Genomic DNA, 24,643 nt, shown 5'->3' with positions numbered 1-24,643 from the left:
TGCGTTCTGACACGAAGAGCTGACTCATTGGAAAAGACCCTGATGCTGGGAAAGACTGAAGGCAGGAGAAGAGAGCAATGGAGGGTGAGTTGGTTGGGTGGCATCACCTACTCAATGGACATGAGTTTGAGCAAGCTTCAGGAGTTGGTGATGGACAGGGAAGCCTGGCGTGCTGCTGTCCATGGGGTCACAAAGAGTTGGACACGACTTAGCGACTGAACTACAACACCAAAGCTCTTAAAAACAAAAAGCAAAATCCACAATTATTGGACTTTGCCAAATTGAATAAGAATACAAAATTACAGTAAGAATACAAAATTACACATGGCACCTGGAGAGCATTCAGGATGGAGCCCTAACTGGTCAGGGCTCACCTTTCCCTGCTCTGCACTGTCCTGGGTCAGGCCCCTTAGGAAGAACAGCAACGCCTTTGCCCTGATGGAGTTGCACCCAGAATCGCAGCATCCCAGTGGGTTGGGTGGAGGCCAGGCTTCGGGCCTCTCCTTGTGCCCATTTTCCCATGACACACCTCCAGGAAGCACGGATATTCCAGACAGGCCAGCTGGAGGCCACATCTTGGGTTCTGTACCTCTACACTAGGGGGAAAGATGAGCATACACTCCTGGGGAACTGTGGGAGGAGCCGACGGTGACTAGGACCAGGGGCGCATGTACAGATGCTTACGCAAGTCGGGTGGGGCATGAGGGAAGCCAGCCAGCTGCGCTCTCAGCACAAACACAGCATTTTAAACGTGGATGTTTAAATTTCCTTGAACTCTAACCGAATTAGTACCCTCCTCTCCTCAGTTTTACTTGAAACTCTAATTTGCCTTCATCCCCTCCCCCTATGTTTTAACAAACATTGGCCACAAGTAACTCTTTCCTCCAAACTGTACTAAAAAAAAAGGGAAGCGACTGCCCAAGTATGATGAAAAGAGGCAACTGACCCTGAGGCGGTGAGGGCTGGAAGACATTTGGGAGTGGTGGGGACTGGGGCAACCTGTCTCTGCCATCTATGGGCATCTATAGGGGGCGCTGCTGCCCATCTTTTGAAGACATGGAGGCCCAAGCTATCTGGATGCTGAGTTTTTTTTTTTTTTCTCAGAAATGGCATTTCTAAGCAATAGCCTCTGGGTTTGTTTTTTTTTTTTTTAATGCCAGAAGTGAATTAAAAAATACATTGTTCAACCCCCCCTGGATACCAAATAAGGCCAATGTGAGGTTGCAGGTTTTTGACCCTGCGCTTTCACAGTTTTAAATGGGGGCAAAGTTGTAAACAAAGTGATTCCCAGAGCAGGGACTGAGGGCAGCCCGAAACCCTCCCTATACCTCTAGGAATTCTCTGCTCGCCCCGCCTGCCTTTGGGGGCGGCTATGACCCACACCCAGCTGTCCTGGCCAGTGATGTGTCCGTCGCAGTCATGGCAACTTCCGGTCTGGGTCTGAGGCGGGCAGGAGAGAGGGGTGCAGCCCGGGGCGTTCCCCACCGCCTCTCCGCCCCCTCCCCCCCGCCCCCGACAATGGACAAAGCATCTGCAGCGTGGACACACCACCCAGGGGCCCCAGGGAAAATGAAGTTTATCTGTAGGCTGTGCTTGACAATGGTTTTTAATTTTGAAAAAGCGTTAAAATCATAAACCATGGGGCTCCCCATCCCAGGGGCTTCCCAGGCAGGCTCTCGAGTGAGAGGTTAGATTATGGCGAGCGCGAAGGGAGGACTTACTTCTTGCCCTTTCTTTTGCCCTTGCCTTTCTCCTTCTCTCCTTTGCCCTTGCCCCGCTTCTTCTTCTTGGACTTGAGCATGGAGCGGACCAGGTAGCCCTTCCACAGGGCCTGGATGAGAGTGGCGGCCCGCACCATGCGCACCATCTCCTGCTCGTCCTCTAGCCTCTTCTTGGCCAAGATCTCGCGCTCGGCCTGGATCTGGGAGAACTCTTCCACCAGCACATCGTACCGCTTCTTCAGCTCCTCCAGCTGGAGCTGCTCCTCTTTGTGGATGATGTCCAGCTCCTCGTACTCGTCCTGGGGCGAGAGGCAGGGAGCGGGTGGGCCACCGCCAGGCTCAGAGCTCCCGTCTCCACCCACTTGTGCACAGGCTCCCAGCCTCCCTGCAGGTGCTGCTGCCCCTAGCCATGGCCGCCAATGTTAAGCTTGTCTGCATCCCAGGCCCGGATGGGAAGGGGAGAGGTGATGGCCGTCCATCCCCAGCTTGCGGTGTGAGGCCCGGCTTAAATAACTTCAGGAGTGAGGAAAACACCCAGCTTGTGAGCTGGGCCGACTGGGCTTCTAATCTCAGCTTGGCCGCATCTTGAGGGGCTTCACCTTGTTCCAAGCGTTCTCTTTTTCCTCATCTGAAACGTGGAGACAATTCCAAACCCAGGAGCAGGGGTGGGAATTATTTCCCTGATTAAATGTTGGGCTGGATGCAACGTCCTAGATGGTGACGCCAGGCACACAGTGGGGACGTTTAAAAAAATGCCAGCTGCTGCCATCAACGTGGTCTGTGTCACAAAGATACCCAGAGAGGACCTTCCTCGGGTGATGGAACCCCACAGTTCTTCCCTATCTCTAACTAACCACAGCCTCTCCTGCTGTAATTCACACCTATCTCCCTCCCTCCCTCTTTCCCACCAAGTATCTATTAGAAGCACAGTACTTCCAGAGGAGGCAGAGCTAAGTGGACTCTGTCTTTGCCATCATTAACCCACCACTCTCACTGGGAACAGAGAAATGAGCACAGCCTCCAGTCTCCCCCTTCCTAGAGCGCTGGGGATCAGACAGACCCCGAGTTGCCCTACTCTTGACAGCACGCCTGACATTGGGCCACTCAGAGGCTGAGGTCCTCTCCAGTGCTCACCAGGCCTTCGTGTCCCCAAAGTTGGGGCCCTGGGCTCTGGGCCACTGATGTCAGCACAGAGCTGCATGGAGGCCTCAGGGCCTCGCTGTTTTATAGGCTGCTGTCCCCTGAGCACCTGCTCCAGGCCAGATCCTGTGTTGTACGAGCCTCAATGAATCCCCACCATGGTCCCGGCCTGGGTGTTACTGCTTATGTTGATCACATGCAGAATCCAAGGTCAAGTCCCTTGCTTAAGGTCACACAGGGACATAAGTGCCACTAGAGTGGAACCTCCAGATGACAATGGGGACTTTCTTCACTGCTGGAGGCTGGCACCCGGCCCATCTCAAGCACTTGGTGGAAAGTTCCCGGGTAACTGAGTGGAGTGGTGGAGGTGAACTCGTACTTGAATCCAGCACAGATGAGTCCTGGCTGGTGGGGCTGCTGGAGGGAGCTGAACAGGAGGGGACAGGGAGCCTGGGATGTTGACCCTAGATGGAGCCGAGATCTTTGGATCTGGTGTCAAACGCCACTTAGTGGCTGGCAGCTTCCGTTTCCTTCCTTTGCCACGGCTCCCCTCACTGCCCCAGGCTAGACACACCCTTGAGCCTAAGGAAGGGACAGGGAAGTCACTCTGAGGAGGCCCAGAACTGGGTGTAGACCATGGACCATCTGAGGGCTTCTCTTCCCCTGCCCCCTCACCCCGATTCCTAGAAGGTCTTGGGAAACACACTTGAGACAGAATTAGGCAGACAAATACCTGCTTTTCACTCATCTCCGAATCGTATTTCTGGATCCAGTTCTCAATTTCTGTTTCCACTTTATATTTTTTCTGAAAAAAAAAAAAATTCAATTAGTCATTGTTTGATGGACCTATAGTAACAATGAACGGCACCGAGGCTGCTCTGTGTCAGCAGGCAGTATGTCACACCTCGCCTACTTGAATCCACACTACAAGGTAGGTTCTCCATTTCATAGATGAGGGCACAGAAGATCAGGAGTACTGACTCACTGGACCCAAGACCACGGAACTGATGGGTGGTCAGAGCTCGGATGTGAAGCCAGCTATCTGGCTCCAGAACATTCTAGGCAGATGGAGCAGCAGGTGCAAAGGCCCTGAGCTGGGAACAAGTTCGTGATGTTCAAAGAATAGGCACCTGAGCCTGTGTGACTGGGATGGCATGGCCGCGGGTGAGCATGGTCCCAGTGAGTTCAGAGTGAGAAGCTATGTCGCACAAGGAGGGTCTGCAGCGGGAGGAGTTTGGTTTCTAGTGTAAGGGGGAGGGGACGCTCGCTGTTGCATGGATTTAGACACAGCGGAGGAATGTGCTCTAATTCTGTCTTTAAAAGATCAGCTCCTGTACATACAATGGAATGTTCAGTTCAGTTCAGTCACTCAGTCCAACTCTTTGCAACCCCATGGACTGCAGCACGCCAAGCCTCCATGTCCATCACCAACTCCCAGAGTTTACTCAAACTCATCTCCATTGAGTCTGTGATGCCATCCAACCATCTCATCCTCTGTTGTCCCCTTCTCCCGCCTTCAAAGTTTCCCAGCATCAGGGTCTTTTCCAGTGAGTCAGTTCTTCACATCAGGTGCCCAAAGTATTGGAGTTTCAGCTTCAACATCAGTCCTTCCAATGAACACCCAGGACTGATCTCCTTTAGGATAGACTGGTTGGATCTCCTTGCAGTCCAAGGGACTCTCAAGAGTCTTCTCCAACACCACAGTTCAAAAGCATCAACTCTTCAGCGCTCAGCTTTCTTTTATAGTCCAATTCTCACATCCATACATGACTACTGGAAAAACCATAGCCTTGACTAGACAGACCTTTGTTGGCAAAGTAATGTCTCTGCTTTTTAATATACTGCCTAGGTTGGTCATAACTTTCCTTCCAAGGAGTAAGCATGTTTTAATTTCATGGCTGCAATCACCATCTGCAGTGATTTTGGAGGCCAAAAAAATAAAGTCAGTCACTGTTTCCATCATTTCCCCATCTATTTGCCATGAAGTGATGGGACCGGATTCCATGATCTTAGTTTTCTGAAGTTGAGTTTTAAGCCAACTTTTTCACTCTCCTCTTTCACTTTCATCAAAAGGCTCTTTAGTTCTTCTTCACTTTCTGCCATAAGGATGGTGTCATCTGTATATGTGAGGTTATTGATATTTCTCCCAGCAATCTTAATTCCAGCCTGTGCTTCATCCAGCCCAGTGTTTCTCATGATGTACTCTGCACATAAGTTAAACAAGCAGGGTGACAATATACAGCCTTGACATACTCCTTTCCCTATTTGGAACCAGTCTGTTGTTCCATATCCAGTTCTAACTGTTGCTTCCTAACCTGCATACAGGTTTCTCAAGAGGCAGGTCAGCTGGTATGGTATTCCCATCTCTTTCAGAATTTTCCACAGTTTGTTGTGATCCACACAGTCAAAGGCTTTGGAATAGTCAATAAAGCAGAAATAGATGTTTTTTCTGGAACTCTCTTGCTTTTTCCATGATCCAGCAGATGTTGGCAATTTGATCCCTGGTTCCTCTGCCTTTTCTAAAACCAGCTTGAATATCTAGAAGTTCACAGTTTCGATACTGTTGAAGCCTGGCTTGGAGAATTTTGAGCATTAATTTACTAGCGTGTGAGATGAGTACAATTGTGCGGTATTTTGAACATTCTTTGGAATTGCCTTTCTTTGGGATTGGGATGAAAACTGACCTTTTCCTGTCCTGTGGCCGCTGCTAAGTTTTCCAGATTTGCTGGCATATTGAGTGCAGTACTTTCACAGCATCATCTTTTAGGATTCAAAATAGCTCAACTGGAATTCCATCACCTCCACTAGCTTTGTTCATAGTGATGCTTTCTAAGACCCACTTGACTTCACATTCCAGGATATCTGGCTCTAGGTGAGTGATCACACCATCGTGATCATCTGGGTCGTGAAGATCTTTTTTGTACAGTTCTTCTGTGTATTCTTGCCACCTCTTCTTAATAGCTTCTGCTTCTGTTAGGTCCATATCATTTCTGTCCTTTATTGAGCCCATCTTTGCATGAAATGTTCCCTTGGTATCTCTAATTTTCTTGAGGAAATCTCTAGTATTTCCCATTTTATTGTTTTCCTCTATTTCTTTGCACTGATCATTGAGGAAGGCTTTCTTATCTCTCCTTGCTATTCTTTGGAATTCTGCAATGTTATTCTGCCATAAAAAGGAGAGAAGTGTTGGCAGATGTTATGTGGGCAGACCTTGAAAAGGAGATGCTAGAAAGACCATATATTTGATGATTCTGTTTACATGAAGAGTCCAGAATAGGCAAATTCAAGGAGACAGAAAGTAGATTAGTGGTTTTCAGGGGCTGGGGGAAGGGGAGTGGGTGAGAAACTGCTTAATGAGTACAAGGTTTGTTTGGAGGTGATGAAAGTGTTTTGGAACTAGAGAGAGGTTGTGGTTGTACAACACTGTGAATACTAAGTGCCACTGAATAAAATGGTTATATGTTTTGCTATGTGAATTTCACCTCAATTTTAAAAAATCGGCTCCTTAGTTCTTACGGGTTTCCCTGGTAGCTCAGATGGTAAAGAATATGCCTGTAATGTAGGAGACCCAGGTTCGAACCCTGGGTTGGGAAGATCTCCTGGAGAAGGAAATGGACAGTATTCTCCAGTATTCTTGCCTAGAGAATCCCATGGACAGAGGAGCCTGGCGGGCTACAGTCCATGGGCTTGCAAAGAGTCCGACATAACAGAGTGACTAAACACACAGTCCTTATAGTGCAAAAGTTCTTAACTTGCGCACCATGCACAGGCTGGCTTCAGGGAGCCTGTGACCCAAGAATTGCCCACCCCTGTGTGCAGGGGCACCTATGCCTTTTCATGGGGGAGAGGCCCAGGGCTTCCAGCAGATTCTCCAAAGAGTTGTGAAATGAAAACAAAGTGAGGACAAGTAATAGCAAGCGTGCCCTTTGTGTGGAAAGGGAGTCCACAGCAAACTGGTGCTTGTGGGGTGCCTGCGGGGCCTGGGTCCTGGCTGAGATGAGGGAGAAGGTGGATGAAGAAAGGATACTTATTGAGCACCTACTAGGCACCAGCTCTCCACCCACCATCTCATCTAGTTCTTGTAATAACTCATTGAGGCCTATTCAATCGTGATCATCTCCAAGATATGGAAACTAAGGCTTGGAGGGGGCTGAGAGATTTGCCTGAGGTTTCCGGGTGCCTTCATTTCCTTTGCAGGATGGGTGGGTGGGTGTCCTCCTCCTTGCGGGGCTCAGAGGAGCTTGGGAGCTTGCTCGAGATCACAGAGCCGGCATGTAGTGGGACCCCATGTCTCTGCCCCCAGTGCCCCCCGGCTCCTCTGCCCTCCCCCCGCCCTGGTGGCCCCCTGCCCGTGTCCCCCCTCCCCAGGGCACCTTCCTCAGCGCCTGCTCTGTGTCCCGGTTCTCCATGACCAGGTTGTGGAACTGCGACTGCAGCACCAGGATCTCCTGCTGGACCGCAGCCACCCTGGCCTGCGAGGCCCGGAAGTCCGCCTTCTGCTGCTTCTCCGCCTCCTGCTTGGTGCGCAGGAGGCTGTTCTCCGAGAACCTGAGCACCTGGTGCAGGTGGTTTTTCAGCTCTTGGATCACAAAGTTCTCCTTCTCCACCTGGACCGGAAAGAGGAGAGACTCTGGAGGATACCGCCCATCATCGTGGGTCGCCGTGGCAGGAGAGGCTGGCGTGCCTGCAGCTCTCAGAGGTGTGGGGGGGGAGGCATTATTATGTCTCCCCATCTTTCCCCTGGCCCAGGATGAAGACGGAACCGCCTGCCTAGAGACGAGAAAATGGAGAGGTTGAGTCTGTCTGGGGTTGTGCAGCTTAACTGGAATTTGAAGCTGGGTCTGTTCCATCTGGAGCCCACGTCTGTGGCCACCACCCTCTGTTTCCTGGCGTGAGCCATGGGCTCAGCGTGCCTGAGACAGCTCCATGCTCCTGCCTGAGGCGCAATGGGAAGTACCCAGTTGGCAGAGATACCTGGCGTGATGCATGAAGGTGTGAGATAAACACCCAGCACAGGGAATGCCACCAGTTCTCCCCTTGAGGGCCTGGCTTGGCTCCTCCCCACAGTGGGTTCTGAAACAGGAATTAGGGTTGGGGGCGGGGGAGTTGGGCTGTTCTGTAAATAAGCTCCAAAGGCTGATCACAAGCACGAGAGTTTCCCTCTGAACACAAAGGTGCTGTGGCTGGCTCAGGCCGGCAGCCTTGGGCTGGGGGGCGGCTGGCAGGGGGGCCGAAGTGGGTCTGAGCTCACTTCCTGGACTCAGGGAGTGGCAGGTGGGGCTGGGGAGGGGGTTGGAGGCCAGCCTGTCCTGTGGGCAACTCTTCAACCTTCAGGTGCTGGGTTTGAAGGCAGGCAATGCTATGAGGAGTCAGAGCTTCTCGTGTGGACCCCTGAAGCCTGCCTAATTGGTTTTACCCCCTCATTTTACACTGAGATCCGATGACCTGATGAAATTTGCCCACCTGGCAGAAATGAAATTTGCCCACCCAGATCTGTCCACCTTGGCAGCCCCAAGTTGTTTTCTACCACCGGAATGAGATCAGCAAAGACACTTGGCAGGGTGGGGTCCTGTCCCTGTCTCTAAGTCACCCCTCCAACCTCTGAGTGACCTTCTCTGACTGAGCTCCTGGGAGCCTGTCATCTCTGCACTCACCAAATAATCAGCATGCCCGCTTTTCATGCCAGGTCTGCTGGGGACACAGTGGGGGGCTGAGAGAGACGAGGTCCTTGTCCTCTTGTGGGGGACCCAGACCCCAATCAAATCATCACACAAGTAGTCATCAACAAGCCCTAGCGAATGCCGAACAGGACCAAGTCAGGAAACCAGTGCACCAGGGAGGGAGAGTGGCCTTGGTCTCTCATCTATCGCAGGGCGATGAAAAGGTAGCAGCTGTCCCCCAGGACCTGCTCTCCCTGGCAAGGCTGTAGAGCAAAATGTTTTGCTGGGAGCCTGGCCCCAGCTACAGACCACTTTCCCAGCATCTCTAGCACTGGCTAAGAACTGATTCCAGGCAGCGGCCCAAAAGAGCAGGTCAAAGCCCCCTTCTCTGCTTTCCTCTTTTCTGCTGGCTGGACCAATGACAATATGACTGGGGGAAGCTGGAACAGCCTGTTGGGTCCACGGTTTGAAGTCTCATGTGGGGGATGTCAGAGAAGCCAGCCAGAAGGAACCTGGGCCCCTGACAAGTTTAAGAAGCAGAACTTCCATGCCGGCTCTCTGTTAAAAAGAAATCCATCTCCAGCTTGACTAAGCCCCTATTATTTGGGGTCTCTTTGTTTTAGCAGCTAAACCTATACTTATACATCATCTCCAGGGACTTTGTAAGATGTTGGTGAGAAAATGTATGTAAAAAAATAACACATAGGACTTCCCTGGTGGTCCAGTGGTGAAGAATCAGCCTGCCAATGTAGGGGACATGTGTTTGATCCCTGGTCTGGGAAGATCCCACATGCTGTGGGGCAGCTGAGCCCGAGCGCCACAGCTTCCCAGCCTATGCTCTGGAGTTTGTTCTTCACAAGAGAAGCCAGCACAATGAGAAGCTGCCGCACCACAAATAGAGGAGAGCCCTGGCTCACTGCAATCAGAGAAAGCCCGCAGGCAGCAACGAAGACCAAGCTCAGGTCGTCAAAAATAAATGAACAAAAATAATTTTTAAAATAAAATAACACAGTAGGTGTCCCCAGATGGTTATTAGGTTGGGATCGTGTTATCCTTTTCTCTCTTAAAAATTGTTCTAGAACTTCCACCCCTCTCACCTGCCCTCAGGACAAAGATCACATTCCAAAGATCACCTCAAAGGTGATCTCTCAGCAAAGTCTTAAACACCTATTACCCAGCCCTGGCCTGGAAGATCCCTCTCTATTTCACCCACCTGGTTTACACCCTCTCATTCTTCAAGTCATGGCTTCCACCTCTCTGAGTTCCAAGTTCAGGCCTCCTATAACACTCTCTTATCGCACCTTGTACTTAACCCTTTCTTGTACTTCTCAAGACTGTAATTAAATCAGCTCTTTAAGACCTGCCTTCCCTCTCATGAATTCCATGAGGCTGGGACCATGTGGACTCATCATTCGTAAGACCTGGCACCTGGTGAGTGCTCAAAACAATATTCATGGAGCAAATGAATGAAAACAACTATTTAAACCGTGGAGGGAAGAAACCTCAATTGCCAAAAGACGTGGGACCTCTCCCCGGGGCTCCCGCTGTAATCTGAGCAGTACCGTGTATTCATACCTCCGCATTCCTGTTCTTCACACAGGCGGCCAGTTCATTTTCCAGGGTGTCAATGATCTCTTGGTGCCTCCGATTCCGTCGGGTGATGTCCTGGATGAACTGGATCTTGTCTCTGGCTTCCATGGGACTGGTGAGTAACTTCTCAAACAGGAAACCTCGGAGTTCTACCAGGCTATCGATAAAACACTGGGCTTCCTTGCTCCTGCCCAAGGTCTCCGCCTGCAGCAGGCTGGCGGCCTGGGGGTTACTGAGCAGGAGTCTCACGATGTTCTTGGTGGATTCTTTGATCCCCTGCATCAGCGGCGGGAGCTGGGATTTCTGCACGTCCATGGCGAAGAGGCGCTCTCGGAACCACGCTTCATCCTCGAACTCTTCCGCCTCCTTCAGTTTCCTTTCTTCCTCCTGCAGGTAACTGACTCGGCCCAGGAAGGTCTGGCAGAGGTCCTCGTGCTCCCTCACTGCCTTCGCGATGTCCGGCCCCAGCATCCCCTCCGAAGTCTTGGAATCGGACGCCGCGTGGGACAGCAGGCTCACCAGCTCCACCTTGTGGATGGTCTCGTCCAGGACGGACATGATCCTCTTGGTCTCGATGGTGGTGAGTTTGGTCTTGGCGGGGATCAGGGCTTTCGGCGGGGTGGTGGACTTTTTGGTTGTCTGGGCTATCAGCCTTATTTTGTTGATATCAAGACCTTGGTAGAGGGGGGCCACAGTTAGGACGTCCAGAGCCATTTTATGGGCTTTGCCTCTGCACACCCTGACAGATTGAGACTTGGGTAGGCTCCCTGGGCCTCCTGCTTTGATTATGTCTGGCCACCCTGAAAAAGGAAGGATAAGGCAGTCAGCAGAGTCACGCTGACATCGGGATGGCTGGCGTGGCCATAGCAGCTGTAAACTATTGACGAGGAGAGTTCACCTTAGATGTTCTGCATCTTTGACCCAGAACTTCTCACGGAAAGCAGTTTTTGGCTCTGTGACAGTGTCAGGGCCCCAAGGGTAAGGGGACCAAATAAGGAGGTGGGTCTCAGGCACGTGTGTCAGGCAGGGGCCAAGCAGGAATACAGACATCATTCTAAGTATTTAAACACACCCTGGGCTTCCCAGGTGGCTCAGTGGGAACGTCAGTGGAGATATCAGTGGAGACGTGGTTTGGATCCCTGGGTCAGGAAGATCCCTTGGAGAAGGGAATGGCAGCCCACTCCAGTATTCTTGCCTGGAGAACCCCACGGACAGAAGAATCTGGTGGGCTACAGTCCGTGGAGTTGGAAAGAGTCGGACATGACTGAGCACGCACACCAGTGACATGAGTGATGGAAGAGCTGAGTGGCCAACGAGGGGAACGGGAAGCTACCCAGCGATTGGCGGTGGCCAGAAGCCACACCGCAGGAGGAGGAGGGGTGGGTCTGGGGATCAGGGTCCCCTGGGGGAAGCTGGAGCCACAGCCATTTCCTGTCCAGGAGTCACTGTAGCCCCAGAGGAGCTGTGGCCTCTGCTGGAAATGCAGCCCAAAGCAGAGAGAAGGGGCGGAAATCTGGTTCCTCCCTTCATCCAGCCTTCCAATCTAACACCAGCACCTCCTCTTGACCAAATTCAGGGGGAAACCAGCTGACAAGGGAGCCTGGGCAATGCAGCCAGCAGGGGTGGACAGCCAGAGAGAGCAGAAGAGAGACAAGCACGTAATAGCGCTGAGAGCAAGCACCACGAGGACAAGCACAGTGTATCTGCCCTGGCTTTTAAAAATGTATTTTAAAAATCGGGGTGGGGATGACCGGTGACTTCAAAGCACAACTTAAAAAACTGTTTTGCTACAGAAACAGACTCAGACATAGAAAACAAACTTCCGTTTATCACAGGGGAAGGAGGTGGGGATAATTTAGGAGTATGGGATCTACAGATCCACACTACTGTATATAAAATAGATAAACAACAAGGATTTACTGTACAGCACAGGGAACTATATTCAATATCTTGTAATAACATAATGGAAAAAAATCTTAAAAGTTGTACATATATGTATATATATGAAACTGAACCACCGTACTGTATGCCTGAAACTGACAAATATTGTAAGTCAAGCATACTTCAATCTTTAAAACTATATATTTTTAAAAAAATACTGTTTTAGGGACTTCCCTGGGGGTCCAGTGGTTAAAAATCCGCATTCCAATGCAGGGGACTCAGGTTTAATCCCTGGTTGGGGAACTAAGATCCCACATGCCAAGGGGGCAACTCAGCCCATATCACAGCTAGAGAGAAGCCAGAGTGTCGTGATGAAGATCCTGTGTGTCACAACCAAGCCCTGATACAGCCAAATAAATAAATACTTTTTTTAAAAAAAAGAAAAACTTTTTTGCTAGATGCAACAGTGTACAGTGAAGTGGCTCCTGGATCACAAGAAGGACATTAGTAGGAAAACCTATGATAGCCAAATAAAGTTGATAGTTTAGTTCCTAGCATTGTATAATTTTAATTTCTTAGTTTTGACAAACCATGGTTATGTAAGATATTAACATCTGGGGGAGCTGAATGAAGGTTACAGGGGAATTCTCTGTATTATCTTTGCTATTTTTCTGTAAATCTATAATTACTACAAAATTAAAAGTTTAAAAAACTTTCAGGAAAAAAAAATACCTATGATGGCATTCAGAAATCAGTCATCAGTGTTGCCTATATGGCCGGATGGCTAAGAGTACTAAGCTTTGCAGCAACCCCATATGAGTTTCAGATCCTCGCTGCGGGACCCTGGGCTGGCTATTTAATCCCACTAAGCCTGGAAGGAATGATGCTAAAGCTGAAACTCCAGTACTTTGGCTACCTCATTCGAAGAGTTGACTCATTGGAAAAGACCCTGATGCTGGGAGGGATTGGGGGCAGGAGGAGAAGGGGACGACAGAGGATGAGATGGCTGGATGGCATTACCGAATCGATGGATGTGAGTGTGAGTGAACTCTGGGAGTTGGTGATGGACAGGGAGGCCTGGCGTGCTGTGATTCATGGGGTCGCAAAGAGTCGGACACGACTGAGTGACTGAACTGAACTGAACTGAAGCCTGGGCTTCCTGAGTCATTAGACAGGGATCATCACAGGGAAAGTTTCTGGCACAGATCCTGGACATTGTGAGTGCTCGATGAATAACGAGTATTATTATCTAGGGGAAAACGAAATCCCAAGTTCAGGACTTCAGTGGTTTCCCAGTCTGCATCTCCCACCACCCCGCTCCTCCCCGGAGATCCAGATGGCCGGGATCAGCTGGACCTCCCAACATACCGTGTCAAAGATGGACCCCACCATGTCTCCACTCCTCACCTTGTCCATCCAGTACCCCTTGTCTGGATGGTCAACAACTCTGCCACCCGAATCGCTCAAGCCAGACACCTGAGTGCCACCCGAACTCTGCCTCCTCTCCCATATCCAACGCACCACCCAGTTATCTGTGTTCACCCTTGAGAGCTCCCAGTCTGTTTCCTCCTCAGCAGCCTCTCTGCCACTGAACAGGGCCCTTGATGGTGCTCGCTTCGTGATTAAAGAGTTCTTTAACTGGTCTGCTTACATCTGCTGCTGCTCCCAGTAAGAAAGATTGTCCGAGTAGTCACCCATTTGGGTATTTATTGAGCCCCCAGGGATATTAAAAAAGATGCAAGGTATTTCTTGTCCTCCCAGAGTTTATAACCTAGTTTGGGATGTGGAACAGGCACACGTGAAAGCTCAGCAACTATGGACGGAGGAGATGAAGCTGTGTTGTCAGATGCTAGCACCTGATCTGGCTGCCTTTCTTCCTATTCTCTGGCCCTTTAGGTGTTTCTTGTTTCTTGGATTCCCTCCGCTTCTTTCTGTTTACTCTTTGCTTTGCTGAAAAGGAGGCATCTAGATGTTCAATCCTCTCTCTCTCTCACTGTTTTTTTTTTTTTTCCCTCTTTTTTCAGCTGCACGCCATGCAGCATGTGGGATCCGACCCGGTTTTGAACCCATGTCCCCTGCACTGGGAGTCGGAGTCTTAACCACTGGACTGAGAGGGGGGTGCTCTGTCTTGCCTGTCTTTGATTCCCACCCGCTTCCTGCGCCTTAATAAATCTTGTGAGTTGCTTCAGGCTTCTCCTGAAAATAACATTTTAGGGATGGCCGTGGAGGGTCCTCAGCCTCTCTGGGGATGAAGGAAATCTGCGCCGCCCCATCCAGCCACAGGATGGATGTGAACAAAGTGTTTCATGAAGGCACGTCTCCCCATTGTCCACCCAAGCTCTCAAGCATAAATCAGAATGCCCGAAGTTTTTAGGGCATTGAATGCAGTGTTGACGAAAATGTTCCCATTTTCAGCCAAATTACCTCTTTTGCTTTAAAGGGCAAACTTGTTTTCTTTGATTATGATGATGCCCATCAGTTCCTGACAGCTCATTTGGGTGAACCAGAAAAAGCCAGTGGCGCTGGGACTGGGGGAAATGCGTCTGACTTCTGATGACAAAAATCACTGGAGAATCTCTTTTCCTTGAATTCTAATGCGATCACTTCATGTCCTTTTTAATGCCACCAACCTTAATATTTAAATCGCTTCCAACGCAAGCCTCTCCTTGTAAGATTCCTGCCCTGAGAGTGAAGCACTGCTGTTAATGGAGGGGGGACTTTAATTGGATCATCCCTTTATTTGTCATTAATTCTGCTGCTGAACTTTATAAATGGAAATATATCTTTATCATGCAAATTATACCTCGTTTTCATTCAAATGGGCTTGTTGGACATTGTATTACATTCCCTCTTGGAACATTTTTGAGTTTGAAAAAAAAAAAAGGTTTGAGGTAAATTATGTATGTTTCCCCCTGGGGAGAAAAAGGAGAAGAAAATCCAGCACCTACAAGTACCCTCAAATCCAGCGCTAGTCCGTGGAGAAGTCAAAGGGTGTGAAAAAACAGGCTTGAGAGAGAGAGACAGAGTGTTTGTGTGTGTCTGGGTGTGGGTGTGGGTGGGTATGAGGGGCATCTCACTTTAAGGAATGCCATTTAAATACTAACTAACTCTTAGGAACTCCTTGGCAGTCCAGTGTTGAGGACTCAGTGCTCGCACAGCCAGGGGACTGGGTTTGATAAGTGGTCAGGGAACTAAGATCCCACAAGCTGAGTGCCAAAAAAAAAAAAAACAAGCAGGTGAGGGAGACAGACTAAATCATCTCAGGGTAAGCTTTAATCACCTCTCATTGGGTTTTATATTTTGGAGTCAAGCAATCACATACTTTGGAAATTTTTGTTGTTGCTGCTGTTATTCAGTTGCCAAGTCATGTTCGACTGTTCGAGACCCCCATGGGCTGCACTATGCCAGGCTTCCCTGTCCCTCACCATCTCCGGGAGGTTGCCAAAGTTCATGTCCATTGAATCAGTGAAGCCATCCAACTATCTCATCCTCTGTCATCCCCTTCTCCTGCCTTCAATCATACTCAGCATCAGGGTCTTTTCCAATGAGTCAACTCTTCACATCAGGTGGTCAAAGTATTGGAGCTTCAGTTTCAGCATCAGTCCTTTCAATGAATATTCAGAGTTGATTTCCTTTAGGATTGACTGGTTTGATCTCCATGTAGTTCAAGGGACTCTCAAGGGTCTTCTCCAGCACTACAATTCAAAAACATCAGTTCTTTGGTGCTCTGCCTTCTTTATTGTCTAGCTCTCATATCCATACATGACTGCTGGAAAAACCATAGCCTTGACTATACAGACTTCTGTTGGCAAAGTGACATCTTTGCTTTTTAACATATTATCTAGATTTATCAAAGCTTTCCTGCCAAGAAGCAATGGTCTTCTAATTTCATGGCTGGAGTACCATCTGCAGTGATTTTAGAGCCCAAGAAGAGGAAATCTTTCACTGCTTCCACCTTTTCCCCTTCTATCTGCCGTGAAGTGATGGGCCCAGATGCCATGATCTTAGTTTTTTTAATATTGAGTTTTAAGCTGTTTTTTTCACTCTCCTCCTTCACCTGCATCAAGAGGCACTTTAGTTCCTCTTCATTTTTTTTTAAGTTTTTAAAATTAATTTATTTTTTAATTGAAGGATAATTGCTTTACAGAATTTTGTTGTTTTCTGCCAGATATCAACACTTTCTGCCATTAGAATGGTATCATCTGCATATCTGAGGTTATTGATATTTTTCCTGGCAATCTTGATTGTAGCTTGTGATTCACCCAGCCTTGCATTTTGCATGATGTGCTCTGCGTATAAGTTAAATAAACAGGGTGACAACAGCTTTGTGGTACTCCTTTCTCAATTCTGAACCAGTCAGTTGTTCCCTGACTGTTGCTTCCTGACGCGCATACGGGTTTCTCAGGAGACAGGCATTATGGGCAAATTACAAAGACACACCATGTAACTGATGATGACACGGGGCCCACAGGTCAGCATGATGCCACAGTGATGGGTAACAAGAGATATCCTCATGACCGCTGGTTCCAACTCAGTGTCGTCCAAATCCCTCTCACTGGTATGTCAGCTTTGTGATTTCTACCAGATCCCTAGACCAGGTTGTGCTATTATCCACTCAGTTATTTTCTTTAAGTACACTTTCATTCTTAAGTACTTCTCATTAAAAAGGAAACTTTATATCTCTGCTGTAACTGGAAAATCTGTTTCAACTCATTAAACAGAAGATGACAATGTCTACCTCCTGATGTTATTTCATTCCAGCTAGTTACTGGGACCCAGGCAAGATGAGTCTGAGACTGGAACGCTATCCTTAAAATGCAAGATTAGCAAGCAGTTGTTGTTGGTGAGTCACTCAGTCGTGGCCGACTCTTTTGCAAGGGAAAGTCCCCCTATGGCCACTTTTGAAGGATTACTCAGTCCTCCCTTGTCTTTTTTGAGAACCTGTGTTCCCTGGATGGCTTCTGGCTTGTGGAAGATTCCTGGGCTGGAGGTGGAGCCGTGAACACTGGCGGTAGTAACAGACTGAATCTCATCGGCGGAGATGGCTCCGTGACCGCAGGCTCCAGTGTTACCCTGGGCCTTGGAGACAGAGGGCTCTGAATAGTGTCTGAGGTTGGGACGGAATGTGCTCCACGGGACAGATTTCCAAGCTGCTGGTTAGGCTTATAATGAATAACTCTCTATGGCTACTGGCCACGGCTATAGCCCTGGGCAAATTCACTTAAACTTCTGGGCCCTTATCTCTGAATCTGGATAGGAAAACATGAGCCCGCTGCATGGTGATTAAGTTTGGGGGTTCCCATGATAGAAGAATTTGAAGTTCAGTCCTAGGGGATCACCACTTCCTTGCTCCGTGGCTTTAGGTAAGTCTATTAATGTCTCTGAGCATCTTCGGCTTCCTCAACTGTGACATTCCCTGGTGGCTCAGATGGTAAAGAGTCCACCTGCAATGTAGGAGATCTGGGTTCAATTCCTGGGTTGGGAAGATCCCCTGGAGAAGGAAATGGCAACCTACTCCAGTATTCTTGCCTGGAGAAGTCCATGGACAGAGGAGCCTGGCAGCTTTATGGTCCATGGGGTCACAAAGAGTCAAACATGACTGAGCTAGAATTTCACTTTCACCTGTGACATGGGGATAATAACAGACGCCATGCTTGATAAAACTGTTGTGAGCATGACATGAAGTCCGGACTCAATCATGTTGGGCTTTTAGGTGGACTTCCAAAATGATATGATTTAATATTGACATTTGAAGACTTCTTAAAACAGAATGTGTGTTTTTCCTCAAAATAATATATATTTGTTTTTGCGCAGAAAGGTTTATAAACAGCCAACATGGATCCATTTTTCTACTCCTTTTTACTATTTCTGTTTTTAATTATGCAGCCTTCTGCATTATTCACGACTTTCTGTAAGTAATGGAGGAAGACAGAGACCGCTTAAACCACTCACCATTTTCCAGGCTCTTCCCTCTTACAAATTAATTCATCACAATTTTTAATTCCTCTTTTGGCAATGTAGCTGTCAAAGTGTTTATTTCTGGTTCTCTGCAACTGTGGGTAGTATCACTTCGGTTGTTTCAGACAGAAGGAAGAATTTCTTAGCAGTGAATTTGGATTTTTCTAAAATAGACTTCCCCACTTAAATGTATGTATACATTTAAATCATAATCTTATCAGATGCAAAACACTGGCTTTTCCTGACTGACAGATGTTGCAGAAGAGTCTTTTAAAAACTGTGACCCTTTAGTGAATGGTGGAATCAGTTTGGCTGTTGAGACTAGCATTAAAAATAAATGAAATAAAAAATATCAGAGCACACTGCATGTAGTAAGTATCCTTTTGTATTTAAACAGGCTTGTGCTGTGCGCCAGGTTGAGGAGGAAAATGTATCTCTTTGCCTGGCTTGTGGTTAAAAAAAAAAGACCTGCATCCAAAAGATTTTATGTTAAAGGCATTTGATTGGCCATAGGATATAACCTGCTGCTAGGGTCTTCCCAGGTGGCTCAGTGGTAAAGAATCTGCCTGCAAATGCAGGAGACGCCAGAGATGCAGGTTCAGTTCCTGGGCTGGAAATATTTCTTGGAAGAAATGGCAACCCCACTCCAGTATTCTTGCCTGGAAAGTTCCATAGACAGATGAGCCTGGTGGGCTACAGTCCAGGGGATCAAAAAAGAGTCAGACGGCACAAATAATGTGTGCCATTATTTGAAAGCTAAGGTCAAAGAGAGAATTTCCTCTGATGTTCTGTATTTCAAATGATCTTGATTTTTAATCCCTTTTGCTTTCAGTTCCACTAACTAGGGCTTGAAGGGGAAAGGTTGGGGGGGGGGTGCGTGTGTATGTGTGTAGCACTTGTGTGAAAATACCAGTGTAGAACAGAGTTGTTCAGTCTCCACACTATTGTCATTTTGGGTCAGATCATTGTGGAGGCTGTCCTGTGTGTTGTAGGATGTTTAGCGTCATTCCTGGCCTCTACTCACTTGATGCCAGTAGCATCCTTCTCTTGCCATTAGCTCCAATCAGTTGGAAATGCAATATCTCCAGACTTTGCCCAATGGTCCTGCGGGGTGGGTGTGCGGTGCTCCTCATTGAGAACCACTGGTTTGGACCACAGTGGCCTGGCTCCCCAAAAAAACTCTTGCCTGCCCGTATGCTAAGTCCAGTGCTCTATCCAGATTCAAAGGAAGGCTTGCTCATGCCTTGCCCAATCTGTCTGATGAGCGCCATCTCAAACCACCATCAGTTACAGAATCAAGATCAGATTCACCAGCTGGGTCTTAGGAGCCCTGGGTGCAGGATCCTCCCCTGCCAGGGGCTCTTGGAATAAGTCTGGGCAAGTCCCTTATCTCTTTTGCACATGGGAACACACACCTGTCACAGCCATCAAACGGGAACTGGGTTGAGGAAGGATGGTTTAACAGATGGGAAGGCCCTTTGGAGGGTTAAAAGCTCTCTCTCAAGTGGAGTGATTATGATTATGATTATATGTTGAGGGATAAATCAGGTTATACATTGGCCTCACTGCCCAGAGCAGTTTTCTCTCAGGGAGAAAGGGAAGTATGTAGAGGCAGGGAATTTAGCAATTGAATAGGGAGAAAAGATTCAGTTCTTAATTCTTTTTTTTGTGGCTGCACCGTCTAGCTGGTGGGATCTTAGTTCCCCAACCAAGGATCAAACCTGAGCCCACAGCAGTGAAAGCACCAAGTCTTAATATCTGTTTACTCGTTATAGGTTTATTCAAATTTTCTCTTTCTTCTTGGGTCGATTTTAATAATTTGTCTTTCTAGTCCTGAGTGTTCATTGGAAGGACTGATGTTGAAGTTGAAACTCCAATACTTTGGCCAACTGTTTCGAAGAGCTGACTCATTTGAAAAGACCCTGATGCTGGGAAAGATTGAAGGTGGGAGAAGAAGGGGACGACAGAGGATGAGATGGTTGGATGGCATCACCAACCCAATGGAGATGAGTTTGGGTAAACTCTGGGAGTTGGTGATGGACAGGGAGGCCTGGCGTGCTGCAGTCCATGGGGTTGAAAAGAGTCAGACACAGCTGAGTGACTGAAGTGAACTGAGGAATTCATTCATTTTATCTAAGTTGTCTTATTTTTTTGGCATGAAGTTTTTCATCATATTCCTTATAATTCTTTAAGTTTCTGTAGTTCTGATTTTGGCAATTTGTGCCTTTTATTTTCTTGGTCAGTCCAGCTATATCTTCCTGGTATATTAGCCTTCCTATCAATATCAAATGGTCCCTCTTTGTTCTAGTAGTATTTTCTTTTTGTCTTAAAGTCAATTTTGTCTGATAGCAGTTTAGCCTTTCCAGCTTTATTATGGTTACTGTTTGCATGGAGTCCAATTTTTTTTATTATCTGTGTCTTTTAATATAAGATGAATTTCTTGTAGGCAGAATATATTTCAGTCTCACTTATGTATTTATTTATTTTGAAGCATTTCTTTCTCTCTTTTTTTTTTTTGACTGTGCCACACAGCTTAGCTCCCTGACCGGGGATTGAAGCTGCACCTTTGGCAGTGAAAGCACTGAGTCCTAACCACGGGACTGCCAAGGAGTTCCTCAGTCTCATTTTTTAAATTTAGTCTGGCAACCTCTGTTTTGATTGGAGTGTTTTTTTCCATTTAATAATTTACATTAAATTATTCATATAGTTGGATTTACATCTGCTAATTTACTAATTTTTATTTATTTCATTGCCGGGGTCCAGCCCCGGTGGATCCAGGGAATTCAAAGTGTGGACGGTGTTGGCATGAGAAAAACTTATTTATTGATTGATATAAGATTAGATTAGGAAGAAACAGAGTAGTAGGAAAATTAAGTGGAGAAAGAGGGCTGAATAACTTGGATTATGTGGAAGACCAATAAAATTCCAGACAAGGAACTTGCACCATCTAGGTTGGGCCACTGGTGCTCGCTTGAATATCTAAGGGTGCCTCGCCTTAGGCTCCCTTTCGCGCGGGTCTTAACAGCCAGGGCAAGTAAGTAGACTTGGCGAGCCTCGGCGCCCCAGATGGGAATTCAGCCTGAAATTAAAGTAAAGAGGAAAAGGAAAAAGAGAGAGAGAGAGACACACACGGGGGAAACCAGTCCAGCGACTGGCTCCAGCCCCTATTGTCTAGAAAGGCCTTTTATACCTTTTTTGATTGTACATAGGGATCAATGGGTAATACAAAATTATGCAGTGTTAGCAGTCCAGACTCTTATCAAAACCAGGTTTTTTCTCTGCATACCTAATTGTATACACAAGTCTTAGGTGATTTACATCATCTTCTGGCCAAAAAGGGCCAATTAACATTTTACAGCCTTTTTTCTGATAAGGGTTTGTCAACCAGAAGACTTATTTGCGTTGATCTTCCCAAGGTTTGGTGCCACTCTCAGAAAGCACTAAGTAAAGTTACATTCTTACATAGCAAGGACACAAGAGGAGTGCAGTGATATATAACAAAGAGAAGTAATTAACTCAAAAGTCTAGTGTTGCTAACATCAGAACTACTATATATCTTTTTCCATATCCCATTTACATTGATTAATATCCTCCCAGGTGCCTAAAAGATAAAGAATATGGAGGCCTGGCAGCAGTCATTGAGTCAACAGCGAAAACCCTCTACCAATATAATTTTTAACTCTTTAGAAAAGGCTCTGTATCTTTAAGATGCTTTTAAGCTTTGTGCCTCTCACGGTTGGGGGGCTGTAAGCAATTCACAAGCTGTAAGAGGTCAGGGGAACCTGTTAGGCAAGCTAGAGAGCAATCAGAGGGGGTTTAACTGAAACATTCCTTTCAAATGCAGAAGACTAAAGCCCTGAATTGACTTTTTTCCAGAGAATATCAGAAAAGTGGAAAAGCAGAGTACAAAGGCCGGCAGATTTTTGGTTTTTGGGGGTACATGCTCAGGAAATGCCAGGGGGAACTCTGAAGTCTGATCACGACCTTGCGTATGTCAGCTTCCTTCCTCATGACCTTGTCACGGGCAGGATTCTTCACACTGGCTTCTGGCATTTCATCTCATGCCTTTTCTTTTTTGTCCCCATGCTATTTACCGAATGCTTTTTATTGTGTTAAATGTTTTTAGTCCATTCTTTTAATTATTCCATTGATTTTTAAAATATTTTTTGAGTGGTTTTTTTTTTTTTTTTTAGTGGTTGATTTAGGGATTATAATGTACACCTTAATTTATCATAATCTATTCTGGGATACTAAATATTTTCTATTTGATGAGTCATTGTTATCTTGTCTTCTTTCAGTTATTTAAACATGGTTTTCTTTAGTTCTTTGATCGTATTTATAATAGCTTTTTTGAAGTCCTTGTCTGCTGAAACCAACATCTGGGGACACAGAGAGACTGTTTCTGTTGACTGCGTTTTTCCCCTGAGTATGTTTACACACATCTCACAATTTTTATTGAACACTGGAAATCTTAGAGGGAAATTTTTTTTTTTGATAGCAACACAGTATTTTTTTTTCCTAATGATTGCTGTTTTTGTTTTGCTTGGGCATTTGGTAATTTACTTCCTGGACTAAATCTGTCAAGTCAGTCTCCTCCATGGTGTGCAGCTACTGATATCTCTGCTTAATTTTTTTTTGCATATTTTTATTTTAAAACTTGGCTTCCTAGGGGTCACCTATGTATCCACATAGTTTAATATTCAGCCAAAAATCAGTCAGGGGTTGTGCTCAAACTTTGAACCAGTAAGGCTCCTGTTCTTGGATGGCAAGTACCCTGTGCACTCAGTACACCTGTCTACACCAGGCTCCAAAAGCCAAGCATTTCTAAGTCGCTTGGGCCTGAGCAGGTCTCTGCTGCACATGCGCATAACCTCTAGTCAGTCAAGGTAAGACAGAGCTCATCAGGTTCCGCATGGATGCCCCATTCCCCAGAACTCCAAGTTTTCAGTGCAGTGTTGGCACCGAATAGAACTACAACCTTGGACTGCTACACCCGCTGGCGTTCCCTGTTCTCGTCCCACCAAGATTGCTACTTTAGCCAAGAGTCCTCCAAATCAAGTGAGCCCCATCAGACAGCGACAGTGAAGCGCTTGGTTTTCAGGGGGCTACCCGCCCTGGTTGAACTATTACGCCAGATAGAACTGAGTATGGGGAAATCAGAGAAGTCCCAGGTAAGTACAGAACAAACTTGAAGTTCGGTGGTTTTATGAATAAAAGCTCTCAGTTTGTTGTATGACTTTGGCTGATTTTCAGAGTGCTAATTTAGCAATAGATGGTTTTGTCTAGCTTTATAGTTGCTTTGAAAAATTATTACTGTGTTAAAATATACATAAGTTCAGGGGTAAAGAATTCACCTTCAGTGCAGAAGACCAGGTTGGAGTCCTGGGTTGGGAAGATTCCCTAGAGGAGGGAATGCCAGTCCACTCAGGTATTCTTGCCCGGAAAACCTTACGGACAGAGGAGCCTTGGCGGGCTACCGTCCAAGGGTTTGCAGAGTCAAGACACAACTGAAGAGACCGACTTCAATTGAAGCAACTGAGCACTCATGCAGGCAACATAAAGTTTACCACTGTAACCATTTAAAATTCAGTGGCATTAAATTGTTACATTCATATCTATATGCAACCATCACCACCATCTGCCTTCCAGAACTTTTTCATCATCCCAAATTGAAACTCTGTACCTATTAAGTAATAACTGCCGGTTTCCCACTCCCCCAGCCCCTGGCGACAACTATTCTACTTTGTTTTAGTTAATCCTTGCAACAAACCCTTTCTCTTGAGTATGTAAATGAAATTTTATTTTAAGGACAGCGATGGAAGTTAAGGTCTAAAGTTATTATAGCACAAAAGGCCAACATTGGTACAAAGGTACATAATTAAAACACTCACTCTCATTGCATGCTCACCTTGGGATTTATAGGCTGTTGACAGAATGGCAGGGGATTTATAAAACTACTCTCTCACCCCCAACACCTATGTGTAACTTGAAAGTAGTTTAACTTTGGTGTGAGTCCACTTGACTAGTATCATCCACGTTTTACGGAAGAGGAAGTGGAACCATGAAGTGGACAAGAGGAAGGGCAGAGTAGAGGCAGAGACACCAAAGAGGACGCCCAGTCGTCTTTGCAGAAGGTCGAGAGGGAGGTCCAGACTGAGGCAGGGGCTGGAGATCAGGGTCCTGAGCTGGGGACGGGCTAGCGGTGGGGGGAGGGGGGACGGGATGCTGATTCCTCAGAGTGTCAAAAAGATAAGAGGACTAGATCCCATTCAACATCTCCCCATCATCTCCAGCCCTTCCCCACATGATCACTCACCTGCTCGGTGGTCTTTAAGTTTTTCTGTCCTTGGTTACCACAGCTGTTCCTGCGTTGCTAGGTTACCCATCAATCTCAGAAGGCGGGACTCGGTGTCTGATTAACTTTCCTTTTCGCCATTCGATTCCTTATTCCCCTCGGTTTGGTCCACCTCCTGAGGACTGACCAATCAGAAACAAGGTGTGTCTAACTCTCCACCAATTGGAAGAGCCGGGCGTCCCTCAGGGTTAAGCTGAACGAGTAAGGCGGGGAGAATGGGCGTGAAAGGGGCGGAGCTTCTTTGTCCCGCCTCTCTGCCCCAAGGAGGCGGGCAAGGAGGCTTGTATTAACTGGGGAAGGACGTAAGGGTTGGCCAATCAGAGATCATCATGACGCCC

At 47.2% G+C, this 24,643-nt stretch overlaps 1 protein-coding gene across 1 annotated transcript; it reads right to left on the bottom strand.

Annotated features, from left to right (window-relative positions):
- Positions 1,591 to 24,391, bottom strand: IQCD (IQ motif containing D). Its single transcript, XM_005691481.3, has 5 exons — positions 24,267 to 24,391; positions 10,097 to 10,911; positions 7,235 to 7,468; positions 3,595 to 3,666; positions 1,591 to 2,020 (listed from the first exon to the last, which is right to left on the bottom strand). The coding sequence occupies exons 2-5, from the start codon at positions 10,823 to 10,825 to the stop codon at positions 1,718 to 1,720; spliced, it is 1,338 nt and encodes a 445-aa protein (XP_005691538.2). The 5' UTR covers positions 10,826 to 10,911; positions 24,267 to 24,391; the 3' UTR covers positions 1,591 to 1,717.

The sequence above is a fragment of the Capra hircus genome, chromosome 17 (assembly GCF_001704415.2).
Source record: "Capra hircus breed San Clemente chromosome 17, ASM170441v1, whole genome shotgun sequence".
NCBI classification, from domain to species: domain Eukaryota; kingdom Metazoa; phylum Chordata; class Mammalia; order Artiodactyla; family Bovidae; genus Capra; species Capra hircus.
This window is presented reverse-complemented; position numbering and strand designations above follow the sequence as displayed.